Consider the following 19411-nt stretch of genomic DNA (forward strand, 5'->3'; position numbering starts at 1 on the left):
TTTCTGACTTCAGGAGAAAAATATCAGCAGTTTTAAATACTTACTACCCATTATAATAAGTGAATCAACCAATGAAGGAGACTGGTCCTAGCTAGCCTTGCATATGATCACTTTGATAAAAATGAGGAAACAGTTACTAATATGATAGGAAAAAAAGTAGCCAAACTGAGAAATGGTTTCCCAGGCTAAAACTTGAGATCTGGAACATGATGTGTGATTTTTACAAGTCAGAACACATAGTGCTATACACTGACTGACTCCTGGGAAAATAAGAAAGACAAGATTTGTCTAAATCTTTCATAGGACTTTTCTCTCATCCAACACCCTCCCCCAAAATCCTGCCCTAAGAAATTCTAAGTTACTCTTTCCCAGTAAAATGTAATTCATTTTGTATGAGAAACATTTTTAAAGATACATAAACATACACACACACCTATACACACATATATGTATACACACACATACTTTATGGCCAGAATTTACACATGTATAACCACTGTTACTTAGTTGTGTCCAACTCTTTGTGACTCATTGGGATTTTCTTGGCAAAGATACTGGAGCAGTTTGCCATTTCCTTCTCCACTCATTTTGCCAAATGAGGAAACTAAGGCAAACAGGGTGAAATGACTAGCCTAGAGTCATGAAGCTAGCAAGTCTCTGAATCTAGATTTGAACTCAGGAGTCTTCCTGACTTCAGGTCTGTCACTCTTTCCACTGGACCACCCAGCTGACTCTGGGTAAAAACTGGCTACAAATATGTTTATATGTGAATATTAGCTCATGGAAGCAAATCCGAGTGAATAGGAAAATTGTCCTTGGAGACAAGGAAGGAATAGATCTTGTTTCTAACACATTAATGTGTGATCAAGGGCAAGTCAATTAATTTCTAGCTACCTGGGACATCTTCAAGACTATAGGTCCCTAGAGCATGAATCAAGTGTTGGGATTTTCCACAACAAGGACTAAAAACACTGATAAAAATCACAGCTCCAGACAACCTCCCCTTCCAGCTCCTAAAAAACCCTCATAAAGGGTTTCAAGCAATCTCTGTGAGATAGGCAGTACATGTTACAGATAAGGAAACTTTCATTTAAGTGATTTGCTCTAGATCAAGCATTCCTACTCACTCTTTACTCCAAAAAATGCCGATGTTACAAGGCAATAATCGCCCAGGAAGAACTCTGATCTGACCAGTTCTGGACCCTTACTCCCCTCTGCCATTTCACACCTGTTTGTACAGACCCCTGGGCTCTTCCCAAGGTTTCAAAGGTTAAAACTCCACTAAAGCCTCAGGCTGGATTTCCTTTAACATACTTTTCTTCCTTAAGAACCTGGTAAAGCCCAGTTCCCCTTTACTTGAAGGCAAGAAGAGAGTGGATTCCCTCAGAGAACAGGTGCTCAGTTACCAAGATTGGGAGAGGGGTAGTAATAGGAGTTTCAAGCCCTGAATTTCTAGCCTTTTTGGCCTAGCCCCCCTGTTCTCAATCGAAGATGTCCTGCAGTCCAAAGTCTTACAGAATTGAATTCACCTGGAAAATTGAAGGTGTGTGGGAACTGAAGGTGAACGACTCCAAGCCTTAACGGGCCAAAAAATTGTCCTCCCTCTTTGGGCTCTTCTTTTCACCCGCAGAAAAGCTTGAATATATATATAAAAAAAAAATTTCCCCTAAAGCATGGCTGAGTGATTTTGTGGGGAGAATGTCCCTATAACGGGGCAAAGGCCCGTTTAGAATCTAAGCCTACACCACTACGGCCCAAACAAGACACTTTTCAAGTTTTCCTTTCTGTTGTTGTTATATACCTGGAATAGTCAAGAAAAACACTAGTCCAGGTCTCGGATGGAGTAAGTGGGGGTGGAATAGAGAGGTGGGGGGGTGCTAGGTCGCCTTTGCATAAAAGGCAAGCAATTTAAATACAGAGCGAGGAGGGGGCAGGAGAGAAAAGGTTCAAGCTTTGATTATATTCATTTTTGCCAAGTAGATCTGATTGTAGGCTCCCCCAACAGCCCCAGGATCCCACAGCCTCTTTAGCCATTGCTTCTCCAATATCAATGTCACCCAGCAGCTCCCACACAGCTCCCAAGGGCTGCTGCCTCGCTTCCCCGCCCTGGGAGCATTCCGCTCTCATTCCCAGATTGGAAACAGCAATCACATCAAGGTCCGGGGACTGCAGTCTCTAGAGTTAGTCTGAGTTAGTTAAAGAATCAAAATGGGAGGAGCGAATATGGAAAGGACTTTTTGGGAGTTAGCAAGAGTTCCTGGCTTCGGATGGGGAGCAAAGACGGGGAGGGGCACAATGAGGAGGAGCTAAGAGAGGGACCTCTCTCGGCATGTGACTCTTCCCTCCCAGCCCCCAAGGACAAACCAGGGGAGGAGGGAGGGCGCGCAAACTGAAGCCGCAGGGATCTCTCCATCTCTCCCCGGGTAGGACTCCGCCTCTCCTATCTTGCCACTATCTCCCCGCCAGTGTCTCAAATCCTTTTCCCTCCTGGCTCCCCCTTTCCTCTCTTCCTCACTGGGTCCGCGAGGCTCCAAGCCTCCTTCCACCCCTCCCACCTCATAAACAACTCCTGGAAATGCAGTGGGAGGAGGCGGGACAGGGCGGCTGGCCCGACCCGAAAGGGGAGGGAAGGAAGAGAAGAGGCGGGGACGGGGTCAGGGGCAGAGGCTGGAGCTGCGTCTCCCCCATTGGCGGAGACGCAGTGGGCTGCCCCAGCTGGTGTCCTGAGTCGGGCTGAGGAGGACTAGGCTGACAGCTCCCCCGCCCCCACGCCCACTCCTTCAAGTTACCCCCCCCCCAGTCACTGGACTCCCCCTCCCTGACTCCCACCCACTCCACCCCGATCCCTCCCGGCGCGCAGGGACAGCCGAAGTTTTAAAGTGGGGCCGCTGCCCGCTGCTCCTGACATTCGGGAAGCGGCCAGCCCCCGAGCCCAGGCGCTCGCCGCGCTCCCGCTCCCCTGCTCTCCTGAGCGGGCTGTACAATCCTCGGCAGTGTCCTGAGACTGTATGGTCAGCTCAGAGGCCACGATCGCCACGGCCGCGACAGCGCGGCTCCGAGGACTTGTTTCACACATACTTTGATCTGAATTTGTACGCCCTCCAGCATTGAGTTTTATTTTTTGAAAACATTTTTTAAACTTTTTTCTTGATTCTCCCTGTACGCATTTGACAACCTCTCCCCTATTCCCACCCCTCCACCCTTCCCTTCTACAACCACTCCTCCCGGTTCCTCCTCCCGTCACCTCTCTCCACCCTCTGCTTTCCCCGCATTTACCCAATCACCTGCAAACTTCCACCTGATTTTGCGGAGCGCTTTGGACCCGAGAGCGCTCAGGACTTTTTGAAATCGGTCCAAAGCCTCAGTAAGCTCTAAGGGCAGCAGTCATCCGCAGCCGGAGTTTGAAGGCTCCTGGTGGCCCTGCGCGAGAAGCGTGAAAATGACAGCTGACAAGGAGAAGAAAAGGTAAGCTAGACGCCGAAAAGATCTGGCCGGAGAGGGCTAAGATCTGACCACAGAAGGGGACAGCAGAACTTGACTGTGGCGATGATGGAAGGGGTGCGAAAGATCCCGGGGTTGCCGATCTAAAAGCTGCCTCTGGCTGGGATCAAGAAGTTGGGAAAGGAAGCAGAGATGTTCTGACGGAGTCAGGTTGATGGGACCTTCAGGGAAGACCAGGTGTGACCCTGGAGCAGGCCAACTCGAGTTTCCTTGACTGTCCCATAAGGAAACGCAGTGCTGCACAAGGGTATTTTCTCAAAAATTTTCCTGGTCAGCTAGTGCGTCCCGAGGGCTGAATAGACTGACTTCTCAGACCTTTCCTCACCTCTCACTTTACCCAGAGTGGAAGCAGCGACAACCCCTTTCGCTTGTTCAGTGTCCCCCACTCCTGCGTGGTGTCCTAAGTTGGCTCGAAAGCACCCTGGCCGCTTGAGACGCGGAGGCAGAAAAAGGGCTATCTAGGAGTGGGGTGATGGAACTAATGTCCTCTAGAGGGTTGGCGATTTAAATGGAAGTGGAGACCACCCTGTAATTCCCAGATGTTTTCGTCCTCTGAGGTCCTGATCGCCCAGAGAAGGAATGGAGGAACTGGATACAGTACTGGGGTGCCTCCGAAGAGGGCAGAGAAGGGCAGCCAAGTTCGGTCCGCCACTCTCTATCCCTCTTCAGTAGGTGAAAGGCAACGCAGGAGAACTGTCGCTTTCCTGCTCTTTTCCTCCGAGTGCTCAATCCCCGGAGCGCTGGGAACAGATACGTCCTGGCCCAAGCAAGTGGATTAGTGGGCACTTTTTGTCTATTCCCCAATTCCCACAACTATCCACAGTCCAAAAGGTATTTATTGTTCTGGACTTCTTTATCCAGCAACCCTTCCTTCTCCACACTGGAACTCAGAGCTAGCAGAGTCCGAGCCACAGACGCTCTCAATCACTACTTTGACGCTTTCCTTTCCCCTCCGCCGTGAGAGAGCTAGAAGGCGAAAGTGGAAGGGGAGAATAGGTGGGAAGGGGGAAGGGAGGAGCATTCTTTTACTGGACCAAACTCGGTCCAGGGATGTGAAGTTAAAGTGGCCGCGAGAGTTCCCTGCGTGAGGACGAGGTTGTGGAGAGGTTTGGCCTGAGATTACCCACGCTGCCTAGGGGAGCTACCCAGCGGAACTTTGCGGCAGTTTTGGAATGGCCCGAAGATGTTTGGCAGCGGGGAGGGTTGAGGGAAGCTGGGAGGAATAAAGGATCTGGTTATTGACCTGCTTTTGGTGATTAGCATCGGTTACGAATCCCGGCTAGAGGAAGGGAAGCGCTTGGAATTGGGTTTGTGTAAACGGAAGAGCGGCCCCTGATAAACTTGACTTTTTTCATCCGGTCTCCCAAAGTTGCGTACTGCTAGGGGCGCTGGGTGAAATGACATTTCCTATTCATATTCTTGGATAATCGGGTAATCGACTGACGTCTCTGATTACATTCCCCTTTCCTTCCCCTCCAACAATATTTCTGGGATTTCTGCTCGATTTCTTCCCTTTCTTTAATGACCGAAATTTACGGGACCAAACTAGTATCTGTGGTTAGTTTGGTTAAGAGTAGCTGAGCTGGTGGTTTGTGGATGGAGGCAATGTTGTGAACCCTGTTCTGGCCTTTGGGTCGCCCTGAAGCATCCGGGCGAGGAAGCGCAAATTACTTTTGGAGCCGCTTAACAGTACGCTGAGAGCAGTTTGGGTGAAGAAACAACTTAGGAGAAGTCTAACATGTTTGGTCTGAGCAGAGCATCGATCGTAGTAATAACGCCAGTAGCAATAATGATTGAACAACAGAACTTGTACATAAATTCTGTGCCCAGTGCCCAGGACTGGCTGGGGAACCAGCCAATAAGAACTTATTGTTCGTTTTACAGCCCAGATGCCTATCAGAGAATGTCGAAATCAAAGGGGGGTGTGGTTTGATCGTAATCCTGACAAATGTGTGAGAGATGTCATCTCCTCCTACGGTGTCCTGCGCTGGGTGATATGCTACGTCCTGCCATTATGCATATTAATTATTGCAAGGAACTTGGGAGCTAAAGATTTCAACATACCAGATGGATTGCCCTCTTCTACAGGATGCGAGCAAGCAAATAAAGAGATTCAGAGTTTGGAGTTAGCCCTCAAGTTATGTAATTGGGCCTAAAACTACTTCATTAGGGGTCAGCCCGCTATTTGAGGTGCCAGCTGGGATTCCCTGAACCTTGAACTAGATTGGAAAACAGAACTTCTTACTCTCTGCCTGCTCTCACAACTTGTTTAATTTTCTGTGCTTCCATAGATAGAGAAGAAAAAGGAGTGTGTGTGTTTGAGAGACAGAGACAGAGAGACAGACACACACACACACAGAGTGAAAGAGAGAGGGGGAAGGAGAGAGAGAGAGAGAGAGAGAGAGAGAGAGAGAGAGAGAGAGAGAGAGAGAGAGAGAAAACCTTATCTGCTAGTGAACCTGATGCATTTGCCAAGATTAATTTTCTAATATCATATTTAATATGGTTGTTGACCAGCTTCAGGCTATTTATTGGGAGGGACCTAGTTGTAATTAAAAACTGTGAAGGAGTACATTGAAAACTGGTTCTGTGCCGAGAGAGATTGTCTTATCTGTAGCCTTGCAGCAAGGTTCACTAGTGTAATATTTATTTTGAGAGGGTGCTATGCCAAATGAGCTTTGCATTGGTTCTGGCCATAGAGGAATCTGTTAAAAACTCCAGCTAACCATATGCGGTATTAAATTTAAGATGAAGAAGCTTCTCCTCTCCAAATGTCAGCTATTATAATAACAACAACAAAACCATTTGTGGGTCTTCTCCAAAATAACATGAACCATTTGAAGTTATCATTTAAAACAGAAACTTGCCAAAATTGGTGGTCCCAAAACATTAATGAAATCCTGGTTAATGCATGTATTCCAAACTATAATTAGTCTTCATAATCTTCATTGATTCTTATTATAGTGATCAGAGTTTTAAAAATGAATATTCTGTTTTCTTTATTGAAATGCAAGATGTGGATATAAGGGGAGATAACTGCAGCTCACTCCTTTCTGTGTAAATTTAGGACAAATTTCTTAAGGACTTCAGTTTCCTCATCTATAGAATAAAAGCCCTGAACTAGGGCATTTTTCTAGGCCCCTTCCAGCCCTAAAACTATGATTCTTTTATCTCGCAAAGAAAACCAAGACCCTGGTATTGTAGTTTCACCCACTAATTTTTTTTTTAGGAGTGCTTTACTGTTGGTTGGAAAAAGTTTGTACTGTAGCTAACTCAGATTAGATGAAGAGTTAAAAAGTAGCTGGTGATTCACATTTTCTTTAGCTATGAGATCTTGGCAGCTTACATACTTCTGTATCTCAGTCTCCCCAACTGTATAAAGGGGATGATGACATTTAGGTTGTGATAAGAATTAAATAAAATGTAAAATAAATGTAAATCTAAAGGTACTTGTAATACTTCAGTCTGAGCCATAGAGGAAAATCTACATTGACCATAAAGGAGACTCAATTATTTTTTAGGTTCTTGGCATTAATGAATATTCTGAGAAATATAAACAAAAGCACCTTTTTTTAAACCAATTTACCAGTGGGATCTTGCTTACATCTTGCAGGACTCAGTCCTTTCATGTGACATCTCCCTAAATCATCTGCTTCTAAAATTCTGTAATATGTGGAAAGAATCTAGAATTATTCTGGGTCATGAATTTATACCGTTCAGAAGAGGTCTTTGAGATATAAGGCCTAGACAGTTTAGGATTTATCCTAAAATCACAGAGTTGGTAAATGTTGGATAAGGCATTTGAACTCTCACAAAATATAAATATTGGGCCCACAGAGCCAAGATATCTTGCTCAAGGTCATATAGAAAGATAGTAGTAGTCACATAAAAAGTAGTAGTTCTTTAATAAATGTTGGTGAAATTGAAAAAATACAGGACTATTTTGTATACTGTACACTGTAATAAAACATGTTTCTAGGTCCTTAGATTGGAGTTTTGACCATGAGCTTTTAATATTTTGATAATGGTATTTCAATATGATTTGTTTCCTTTATAATTCTGTGTATTTTGTACACTTAAAAACATTCTGAGAAGGGATCCATATGTCTCACCAGACTATCAGAAGGTTCTATGTAACAAAAAAGGTCTTAAAGAATGCCTCAGATGTCCTAATTTAACAGAGAAGATTGAGAATTTAAGCGATTTGTCCAAAATCACAAAGCTAATTCATAGCAGAAGTCAAGACAAGAACTTGTCCTTGTGGACAAATTGTGGAGGAGTTATCATTTCCCATCCAAGAAACAGGTTGGTGAGTCTGCCACCTGCATCCAGTCATATTCATTCTAAAGTGCACTAACTTCTCTTCTATCTAAAATGCTATTTTTGCATCTTTAAAATATTTTAATTTTTATTCTTAAAATTAAATCATTTTGATTTTTTGCCTGAAATTAATTATCTCTGAATGAAAACTGAGACTCTGCAGTGGCTGAGCAAGTCAGATACATAGTGTGAAGATAGTATGACTTCCTTGACTATTATCCTTATGCATCTGGAAGTGTTAGAGTTGCCAGGTGGCCTGCTCAAGCCTCTGAAAGTAAAAGATTCTTTCGGAAGGGTAGATTTGAGCGCAGGGGATTTTCAAGGGCTATCAAAAACCTCTGGCTGTTCTGGGAGAAGGACTTTTTGTTTTTAGCAAAGAGAAATCATGGACCTGCCTCTAGGGAAAGGAGCCTGTTATGGTTTGGTTTTTATTTAAATTTATAGGTATTTGCCATGTGAGTATGTATGTAGACTTTCGAAACTATAAAGTTGTAACTATAGTTTAACTTTCTAAATGCTTTCTATGGGGTCTATGGGATCCATGGTTAGGGGTAGTTGGGTGGCACACTGCATAGACTACCTAGCCTAAAGTTAGAAAGATTCATCTTCTTAAGTTTAAATCTGCCTTCAAACACTTAGCTTGTGTGACCCTGGGCAAATCACTTAAACTTGTTTGCCTCAGTTTTCTCATCTATAAAATGAGCTGGAGAAGAAAATGGAAAACCATTTTACTTAGAAAATAATTTCAAACGGGATCCTGAATTTTTGTGCCTTATAATGATAACAAAAAAGAACATGACAGATTGAATATTTTCATTTTATCAGTTCATTTAACTTGAGTGACACTCAGAGATCAGAAAATGTTTGAGGTATATTGGAAAAGAATCTGGGTCAAGATATCATTTTTTCCCCACTGAAAAATTATTTGGGCTATTTCTCTTGGACATCTGTAATGATGGAAATGTTTGTGGTTTTCCTTTTTAATTTATAAGCTGCCTTTTAAAGTCTTGTTCTAGTTTTATAATTGATGGTCACAGTGGGTTATATATGTATATATATATATATATATATATATATATATATATATATATAGTAGGTCCTATTGTAGGGGGTTGTGAAAAGATATGCATGTCTCATACAGAGGATATATAACTTTCTTTTAGCCTCAATGGACCTTTACCTACCAATTTATTGTTTATATCTACTGATTCTTTGAGAGTAGCTAAGTGGCACAATGGAGTGCTGGATTTGGAACTCGGGAAAACCTGAGTTCAAAATTGACTTCAGATCCTTAACTAGCTGTGTGACTTTGAGCGAATCATTTAACCCCATTTGCTTCCATTTCCTCATCTATAAAATGAGCTGGAGAAGGAAATGGCAAAGCACTCTAATATGTCTGCCATGAAAATCCAAGTGAGATCATGAAGAGTCGGATATGATTGAAGCGATTGAACACATTTTTTTTTAATTCTCTCAGGCTTCAAAGAATAAGAGGCAGTAACAGAAAGTTGGATTTGAACATCTAAAGAATATTAATGGGGACCTGTTTCTTCTGAAGATCAACATTTTGTCTTATTAAACCATTTCTTTATCTTTTTTTTTTTTTCTGTGCCTTATCATGCACTGGGGTGCTATCTGATTTCTCAATCTTCAAAGTGTGTTCCTTCACTTTCCTGACTCACTACAATACAAATACACTGGGAAGCTCTGGAGTTTCTTTTCCTTCAGAGATTTTCCCATTCTTAGGCATATTTCCCAACCTTTGCCAATTGCCCTGGAGGTTCAAAGCTCTTCCCTTTCTACCCCCAAGTTTTAACTAGAATTGGTGGCAAGACTTAATACTATTCAGTCATCAAACACCATTTACAGAACAACCTGTTGCAAGGACTTCCTCTGTGACTTCAAGGGGAAAAAAAACAGCCTCTAAATCAAGGCATAAAATGCTTCTTTTAGATCTTTTGATCTTTTGAAACCACAAGCACTAGACAGGAAAAAAAATGGATAAAGAATGAAGAATAGGAGCAATCATCTTCATAATAATACCTTACATTTTTATAGTATCTTCTCCCTAAGAAGCTACACACACACACACACACACACACACACACATACACACACACACACACACACACACACACATACACACACACATACTATGCTACTTGATCTTCCTCAGCCTTGCAAAGGTTCTCCCAAAGGGCGCCTTAAGTTTTCATTAAAAAATGAAATGTATGATTACATTGACATATTATTGTTGTTAATAATGATGATGATAATGATAATAAAAGCCACTTGGGTGATTTCTCCTAAACTTGTATGAGTGTCTACTAGTATTACCATTAGTAGTAATGGATGATGTCAAAAAATGCCCGCTGGCAAGCATCTGCAATTTTCAAGTTGAAGCTGGGTATAATTTAGTGTCTAACTCACAGGATCCTTTGGATCATATATTTAGAACTGGAAAATGCCTTCAAGTTGTCTAGCCCAAGCTCCTCGTTTTACAGTTAAGGAAACTGAGGTTTAGTAAGTGACATATTTAAGGTCAAACAGAATAAATGGCAGAATCGGAATTTCAATTCCTGTCTTCAGGCTTCTTGGTCTGAAAAGATTCTGAACTGATCTGAATATAAAGTGTTGAAATACTCCATATTGTCCTGAAATTGATAGATATAGAAATGCAGACAAGGAATAGGCCCAGAATGTCACCTACTCCCTGTTGGCCTGATTTTGCCCTACTTTTCTCAAGAAAAACTGGTTTGTGAGCCTGCCTTAGGCTATTTCTGGGGGGCCACCTGAACATCAGCAAAGCATTTATTCTATGGCCTCATCATCAAAGACTTTATGCATCCATGGAAGTATTCGTTTTTTCTTAATTTGAAAGTATCTTTAATCATTTTGCATAAGAAGAATTGAAGTACATTGACCTGTTTTTAATGTAGAATGGAATTTTTTTCTCAGTAGTTGTCAATCAAGAAAAAGATCTCCCCATTCTTTGTATTTGGCATGGGTCCATTTCCATCCTTTCTAGTTCTCTGCTTTTCAACACTAGAAATTTATTCTTGCCCATTATAGAAATGGCTTTTTAAAAAGTTTCTTTTCCATCTCCTTCTCATTCAGACCAAATACTGAGATGGAGGAGACTTTGATTCTTGGTGATCACCTCCTTCTTTCCATTTACTGATAAGGAAATTGAGATTCAGAAATCAAGGAATTCCCCAAAGTCACTGCTACTATTAATCAGTATTCAAACTTGTATTCTGACTACAAAAATGCTATATCACAAATACATTTGATGAGCACTGGGAATCCAAAAAATTTATGATTTGATTTGATTCAACTGTTTGCTTGAAAGGGGTGATGTGTTCATTATGCTTCACTTGTGAGTGTGTCAAATGAAGCAGCAAAATGCCAACAGTCTCTTCTGTAGGAACTCACCAACTGTTTTTTCTGACAAGGAGAAAAGTTGCTTTAGTAAATTTTTTATGTCTGAATTTTATCAGAGGTGGCCTGATCTTGACCTGCCCTGTGCCTGGGAATATGAAAAGTAAGCAGTTTTCTTTGATTAAGAGTAGGGGGGACAGAAGGAGAGGAATTTAGTTTTTTCCCTGCAAGGACATAATCTGGAAAAAGTTGAAAAAAATGTATAATTCCTCTAATGATTTAAGCTTCTTAAGATGGTAATATTATTCCTTTGAGACTGTTGTTTTCTGGCCATAACTAGTTGGCTTTCTTTCCTTTCTCTCTCTATTTTGAATTATAGATCAACTCTAACATAAGTACATATATTGTTTTCCCAGAAAATAGTTTTTAGACCATCGCCAGTTAATATTATTATTAATAATAACAATTACAAGCATTTACATAACATTTTATGGTTTGTGAAGCACCTTTACAAAAATTAATCTCATTTGATCCTCACAATGATAGGTAGAAAGATGTGTTATTATCCCCATTTTACAGATGAGAAAACGGGCAGGGAGAAACCATGTGACTTGTTTAGGGTCCTACAGCTAGTTAGTTTCTGAGACAGAATCTGAATTTATGGCTTCCTAACTTCAGATCTAATGCTCTCTATCCACAGCACCACCTATGTTTTTACTAACAGAGGAACAAGTTAAAAACATCTTATTTATATAATTCTTGGCCATCAAAAAACAAAACAAAACCAAATACTTGAATTTTAATATTTGATATGTGGTAACAATTTGGTGTTATAGAAAGGGTTCTGAGTTTGGAATAAGGAAGTACTTGGATTTAACTCCCATCCATGAAACTTATCCATTTGTGTGACCAGCCTCAGTTTCTTCACCTGTAAAATGACAATAGTATTTATAGTACCCACTTCAGATTTAATTAAGACAATGTATGTGAAACACTTTGCAAACCTAGCAATTATTTTGTTGTTGCTGTTATTATTATCACTGATATAGCATTTTTCATCCAAGGAAGTACTCTGAATAGATGACTTCATTCATTCTGGCCATGTCTCTGTGAAAGGTAGGAGGGTAAAGTCTGTTATCCTCCCAGTTATAAGATGGAAACCTTGAGTTTCAGAGAAAAGAAAGTCTCTGGAGAAAAAATGAGTCTGGGACTTGCATCTATGTCTCTTTGGCCAAGCCAGGCCCCTGCCCACCAATTTATGCCACAGGCTCCTGCAAGTTAGTGAACCAAGGACACAAAAGTAGTGACTCAAAAGTCATTATTAACGATTATCATTACTAATGAGTAATTACAGCAAATATTTACGGGGTTCCTTCCTACTTTTACAATTTCCTGCTGCCAAAGCACTTTGGAGCATTAAGAAAGATGGTGCTAGAAAATTAGCTTCAAAAAGAGAGCCATCTGCAACCAGATAGAGGATTGTGGAAACAAGTAGGGATCACAACATAGCATTTTCACCATTTTTATTGTTATTTGCTTGCATTTTATTTTCTTTCTTAATTTTTTCCCTTTTTGATCTGATTTTTCTTGTGCAGCATGATAATTGTTGAGCTATGAATAGAAGAATTACACTGGTTTAACATATTGGATTACTTGTTATCTAGAAGAGGGGATGGGGAGAAGGAAAGGAAAAAAATTGAAACAGTTTTGCAGAGGTGAATATTAAAAATTATGGATATGTTTTGAAAATTAAAAATCTTAATCAAAAGAAAGAAGAAAAAGAAAAAAAAGAAAATTAACATGAAAGCTTCAGAAACATCAAAGTTCTGAAACTTCAAGTACCATATGGATATAAACTAGTGTTGTCAGTCAGTATGAAAAGAATCACAGTTCCTCTGAGCCTTAAAAACCAGCCTTCCTAAAGCATTGACATTAACTTTCTAGCCTTGTTTTTCTTATTAAACAGGTGATCAAAAGCTTTTTATATTTCTATGTCTCTGATCCAAAGGTTTATGGAACACTTTCCATACATTATCCCACTAAGTTCTCAAAATTCCCTAATACAGAGGATGCAAGTACAATTATCTGGATTTTACTGATGAGGAAATTGGAGCTGGTAAGACATGTTAAATGATTTTCCCAGGGTCACACCATTAGTGTATCAAAAAGCAGAACTGGGGCTTCTGTCTTATGCAGTGGAAACCAGGGGTTTATCCATTTCATTGAAGTTGGGGTAAAAATAATATTCAGAAAATTATGTCTTATTCTTCAGTTATTTTAAAGAAGACTCATGGCTATAAGCCATCTTTTAAAGTTGGGGGGGAAGGGATGGATTGACCAGAATTAGCATGATGTCACGGAAAGAAATTGGCTTGGTAGTCAGAACAACTGGGTTCAAATAATAATTCTGTCATTAATTTCCTTGGGCAATAAATTATTGATACATTATTAATATATTAACATTAGTTTTTTGTTCTATCGAATGAGGGGGAATTTAGCGTACATAACTCTTTTGACATTCTTTCAGGTTTGATATTCTGTGATTCTGTGATTAGTCCTTAGAAAACAGATACTTTAACACCTACTTGATGAATAAAGATGACCACCTAAAAGTAGCAAGGAACAGTTGAAAATAAATGCTCATATGAATATGAGACTGAAACAGCATTGTTTTACACAAAATCAATTTGGAGAGGGGAGGAAAGGTGTAGGAGAGAATCAATCAGTCAGCCTCCTTTTGGCTAGGAATAGTATTATTGATGATTTTAGATGTTTAGAGCAAATTCATCTTATGGTCACCTGTCCCTAGTCTTCGTTTTTTATTCACAGTTCATTATGGGAAACGGGATTGCAATAATTTTCTATAAATTGCCAAAAAGTCTAGAACTGAAAGAGAACTCACTCCTCTTACTGACTTATCCAATGAACGCAGTTGATTAGGAGCAGAGCTGATTCCTGGTCCAGTGTTCATCCAGATATCAGAATGCCTCCTATTGCTTATCTCTGCTCTTGTGAGTTTGCTGCCCCTCTTAGTATGTAAATGAATTTATAACTCCAATATCCAGGTGCCTAATATCCAAGAAGAAACTGGCCAAATAGCCAGGAGGATTTTCTGGACCTGAGTCCAGGAGAAGTTTTATTGTTATTAGACATACCACATTTCACCTTTAGAACATTTATTTGTGTGCTTGCACAACAAATATTTACTTAGATATTAAGATAAGAAAAGTATGAAGGTCACATTTCACTGGTCACAATGGAGTTTCTATAAATGTCTCCATATGACTGTTAGACTAGAGTCTGTCTCCTCCCCCCCCCCCCTTCTCTCTCTATCTCTGTCTTTCTCTCTGTCTAACTTTTTCTCTGTCTCTGTGTGTATATCTCCATCTCTCTGTCTCTGTTTTTGTCTGCTTCTGTCTCTGTCTCTTCTCTCTTCCTGTCTCTATCTCTCTCTTTGTCTCTTTATCTATGTCTCTCTCTTCTGTCTATCTGTCTTTCTCTCTTTCATACCCAGAATCCTGAGTAATCAGTGGCCACAATTACTAGGGGTAAGACTGTTCTTTTCTATGTTTTGTTGGAAGTCTTTCTTGTCACAAGCAAGTATTCATAGACTAGCTCAGAGGAAACATGAAATAATATAGAAGTCACTAGCTTTGTCACCTGAAGACCTGAGAACAAATCCTTACCTCAGTTGTATATGGTCTTGGGCAAGTCATTTAATTTCTCTGGGTTTTGGTTCCTTCATCTGTAAAATGAGAAGTTTGGGCTAGATTCTTCTAAATCTCTCTGTCCCCTTCAAAATTATTTCTCCCTTTTGCTATTTAAATATTATCTAACCTTCAAGGCTTCCCTTTTAACTCACAATGGCTGCCCACCTACACCCTTGCTGCCCACCCCACAATATTTACTGTCTACTATATATTTTATGTCTTTAATTTTCTTTGCTTTAGCACTTCCCCACCTCCTCTGTTGTTCTCTCTGTAGGTCTTTGTTTTGTAAGCTCTTCAAGCCAGCAAAATTCCTCCCCACCCCCTTTTTTGTGTCATTCACAACTCTTAGCACAGTTCTGGACACATGAATGGAATTTAAAATAACAACCCTGTTAAATCCAGTCATAGTGTCTTCCTTCTGGCGGTAGAAGGGCAATTTTGGTGCTGGATTTTCCCCTGCCACATTGCAGGGGTTCTTTTGCCATCTCAGTAAAAAAGAGGGAGGTAAAAAAATGACATTCTTCTACTCCCCCCCAGCCATCTCACCATGGCTGGTGTCCCCATCATGTCTTTACAGCAAGGCCAGGCAGAATCATGTCAATGATTCACTTAAAGAAAACACCCCATACCCATAGAGGAGTAACAGCCTGCCAGCAAACTAACCCAGAAGCAAATGTGGAGCTTCAGGGCAGTTTGGCCTTAAGATAAGGAGAACCATCTTCCATTCTTGTGGATAAGATCAGATCTCAACCTTCCCCTCCTCCACATCTCAAAAAATAACAACACACAAACAAATTAATCTGAGAAATGCAAAATTATTTCATCTCAAGAGTGGAAGAGAGCTCAAAAACTATCTAGTCTAATAAAATAAGGAAACCTAGGTCCAGAGAGGGGGAAGGGCCTGCCCCACTCTACCTCATCACTTGTGAGCCCCCTCTTCCTTTTAGTATACACTAAAATAATTTTTACTTTGTTCTTCAGAGCATATAAACATATATTTATATACTCTGATATATCCTTACAGAATAGAGATTATAATTTTGCTACCATCATTAGATTCTGAGGATCAAATGAGGCAATTCCTATAGAACAGTGTAAACTTTTAAGCAACAGAAGTGTTTTCCTTATTTCCCTTGATTGGGAAACTCCTTAAAAGCAGGGATTATATTTTCGGTTTCTTTTCTTACTTTCCTAGAATTTCCTAGAATGAAGCTCAACACATGAAGGACAGTTTGTGATAACAGGGGCTCCATCTTAGTGGTAGATTGTCTTATAGTCTTGAGAGGCAGGGGTCTAGTCCAGGAGGCCTGGAGTCCATTGGCTAAATTCTTTGCACTCAATAGCTCTTCTTAACTATACTTTTGTGGAAACCAGTTCAACAAGTTATTATTGAGAACTTAATATCTACCTATCTGTGTATTTATCTACCTACCTGTCTATCTATCTACCTACCTACCTAGCTGGCTATCTATCTATCTACCTATCTGGCTATCTTTGCTTGGCCTTGTGCTAGAAACTGTGGAAGATAATTCACTCATTCCCAACAGCAAACATTTGTTCAACACCTACTCTATACAAGCAATGACGCTATTTACTACGTTTATGTTGCGTTATCAGTGGCAGAGCTCTGGGACTCAAACCCAGGCTATCTAACTCCAAATCCTCTGGCCCTCTACTCCCTATTACTTAGAGAAAATACTGTCCAATCCAAGACTAAATGAAATGTTGTTGTTCAGTCTTTTTTCAGTAGTGTCCTACTTTTCATAACCCCATTGGGTTTTTCTTGATAAAGATAACTGAAATGGTTTACCATTGCCTTTTTTAGCTCATTTTACAGATATGGAAACTGAAGCAAACAGGGTTAAACGACTTGCCCAGTTGCACACAGCTACTAAATGTCTGAGGCTGGATTTGAATTCAGGTTTTTTGGATTCCAGTTCTGGTACTCTGTCTATTGCACTATCTAGCTGCCCATGATGATATTAGTGACAGGGTACTGGAGTATGTGGATTTGAGTGACCTGTCATTATTCATGGTTTTGGTGAACTCCATCATCTCTCAATATCTTGCCTTTTAAGACTTTAGTTTTTTGATATCTCTTATTCTAGGACATTTCCTCCATCCCTCTCAGTTCATGTAGTTGAACTTCCTCATTATACAGATGAAGTAATGATTGTTATTATTTGTCCTTTGTTATAGAAAAGGACCATGACATCAAGAAGGTCATAATTTGTAAGTGAATGTACATAGTCACCAGCCTCACTCTCTCCTCTGGAGTCATATAAGTCCAGTGGCAAGATATAGATTGGGGGGAGAAGGGGTGCAGCTAGGTGGCTCAGTGGATAGAGCACCAGCCCTGAAGTCAGAAGGACTTGAGTTCAAATGTGGCCCCAGACACTTAACAGTTCCTAGCTGTGTGACCCTGGGCAAGTCACTTAACCCCAATTGCCTCAGCAAAAAATAAATAAATAATGAAGATATAGATCAGGATGACTGGAGTTGGTCTCTGATATAGTGAGAGACTGATACATGGGGGAAGATCTTAGCTTAAAAAAAAAAAGAAGAAGAAGAAGATGTACCCAGGACCCAGAGAGAAGAGCTGATCTAGTGAAGTTCACACAATTAATATGGGTCTGATCTGAAATTTGAACCTGGGTCATCTGGTTCTTGATTTGTTCCACCTGTGTTACATGTCAAGGCTCCCCACCTTCCCTCTGCCTGCTCTGTAGGGGCTTCAGAAATACATGTTCACTATCAGCCAGAGGCAATTGAAATGGGGAAGAGAAATTTGGCAAAACTATCAGGAATCTCTGGCCTAACAGGAACGCCAAACCATTTTAAGGGTGGAGATGAAGCCCAAATCTGGTTAAGATAGCACACAGTTTGCCAGTGTTCTGAGGCGTGTTGCTGTATGCCTCAAAGACAACAAGAGAATCCATCCATCCATCAACACTTCAGGAGTGCCAGGAACAAACTTCTGACTTTGTTTACCTAGCATCTGTGCTAGGCGTGTGGAGATAGCTTGGCTGTCTCAATGGGGCTATCCTTTCAGAATTGCTGCAGAGCAAGTCCAGTAACCCCAGCTCTGGACTTTGCCCTGAAGTACCTGATGAGGGCTGACAAAAACGGAAAGACTCAAACTTTTGGACTGATAGAAAAGGTTGGAAAAGTCTATGACTTTCCTGCTTTAGCAGATTATAGTTTGCACCCAGAAGACACCTGGAAGTCACCAGCTTGAGATGCATGTGTAGACTTGGTGTTGGCTTTCAAACCTGATCCTCACTGAAGAAAAATCTCCTGAATGATGATGCAAAGAAGTGGAGCCAGGCTTACCATTGATATACTTCACCTCTAATAGAATACATCTGTGACTGTACAGTGGTACTTCTGAGGAGAATAACCCTGGAAAGGTTTTTCACAAGAAACTTTGCCTTCTAATTGAGTTGAATCCATTTGCTCAATTAAAGCTTACTTTTATTCAACATATTCCATTACTATTCTTTCCTCTTGGGCTCACATTGCCTTCATCACCTTTATCTTAGACTATCATAATAGTTTCACATCCAATCTCTCTTTTTTCCGGTCCTTCTTTCACACAGGTGCCAAAATAAGTTTCCTAATCATCCATGTCACCGCCTATTTCAGAAATCTGATTGGTTTATTTTCCTGTAATTTGAAATAGAAACTCATTGACCTAGCATTGGAGGCCCTCCAATATGTGTTCTAACTTACCTCCCTAGCTTTATTTCAGATGATTCATCTTTAGCTTTTCCACATTCAAGCCCTATTGAGATCCCTGATTCTAACCTGTCATCTCTCACTAACACATATTCAAACAGGCTTTCCCCTTCCTGCCTCCAAGTCACTTTTACCTCAACCCTGCCTATTAAGCACCTTTTCTTTCTTTAAGGTTGAGCTCAGTTACCAACTCTTTAATGAAGCATTCCTAATGCCCAACATCTTCTTTGAAGTGTTCCATATCAAAATGTTCTCTCCCTAATCAAAATTCCCTACAGTAGAATTCTAGATCTCTCCTTTGCCTCATTCAATTTTATCTTTGGTTATGTTTACTTATCCATCTCTCAAGTCTCCTTAGCAAGTTTATAAGGTTATCAACTACTTGAGAATAGGTACTAAGTAATTTCTCATCTTTATATATTCCCATAGCTTAACTTAGTGCTTTGTACATACAAGGTACCTAGAAATATTTGTTTGAATTAAATCTGAGCATCGACACCTTAGATTTTCAAGTCTGCATTATTGTTTCCACACAATTCTACCAGCACTGATCAAACCACATTAACTGGTATTTATAAGTTTTATATTTGCAAAATGGCTTTCTTCATGGTCACTTTACGAAGTATATTGTAAGTATTCTTATCCACATTTTATAGACAGGAAAATTGAGACCCAGAGATGTGAAATGACTTAACTACACCTTTTGGTATTAGCAGATCTTTGACAAGCATTGATCATCATGTTTGTTGAGAACTTGACGT

General features: G+C 40.5%; 1 protein-coding gene across 1 annotated transcript in view; it reads left to right on the top strand.

The window, feature by feature from the left end:
* Positions 1–2839: 2839 nt before the first annotated feature.
* The window catches only part of EPAS1 (endothelial PAS domain protein 1), a 104104-nt gene continuing 87532 nt past the window's right edge, over positions 2840–19411 (top strand). Inside the window, exon 1 of the mRNA XM_003758302.4 lies at positions 2840–3465. Coding sequence (XP_003758350.1) covers positions 3440–3465 — 26 coding nt within the window. The 5' untranslated portion in view covers positions 2840–3439. The remainder of the gene's footprint in view (positions 3466–19411) is intronic.

The sequence above is a fragment of the Sarcophilus harrisii genome, chromosome 2 (assembly GCF_902635505.1).
Source record: "Sarcophilus harrisii chromosome 2, mSarHar1.11, whole genome shotgun sequence".
Lineage (NCBI taxonomy): Eukaryota > Metazoa > Chordata > Mammalia > Dasyuromorphia > Dasyuridae > Sarcophilus > Sarcophilus harrisii.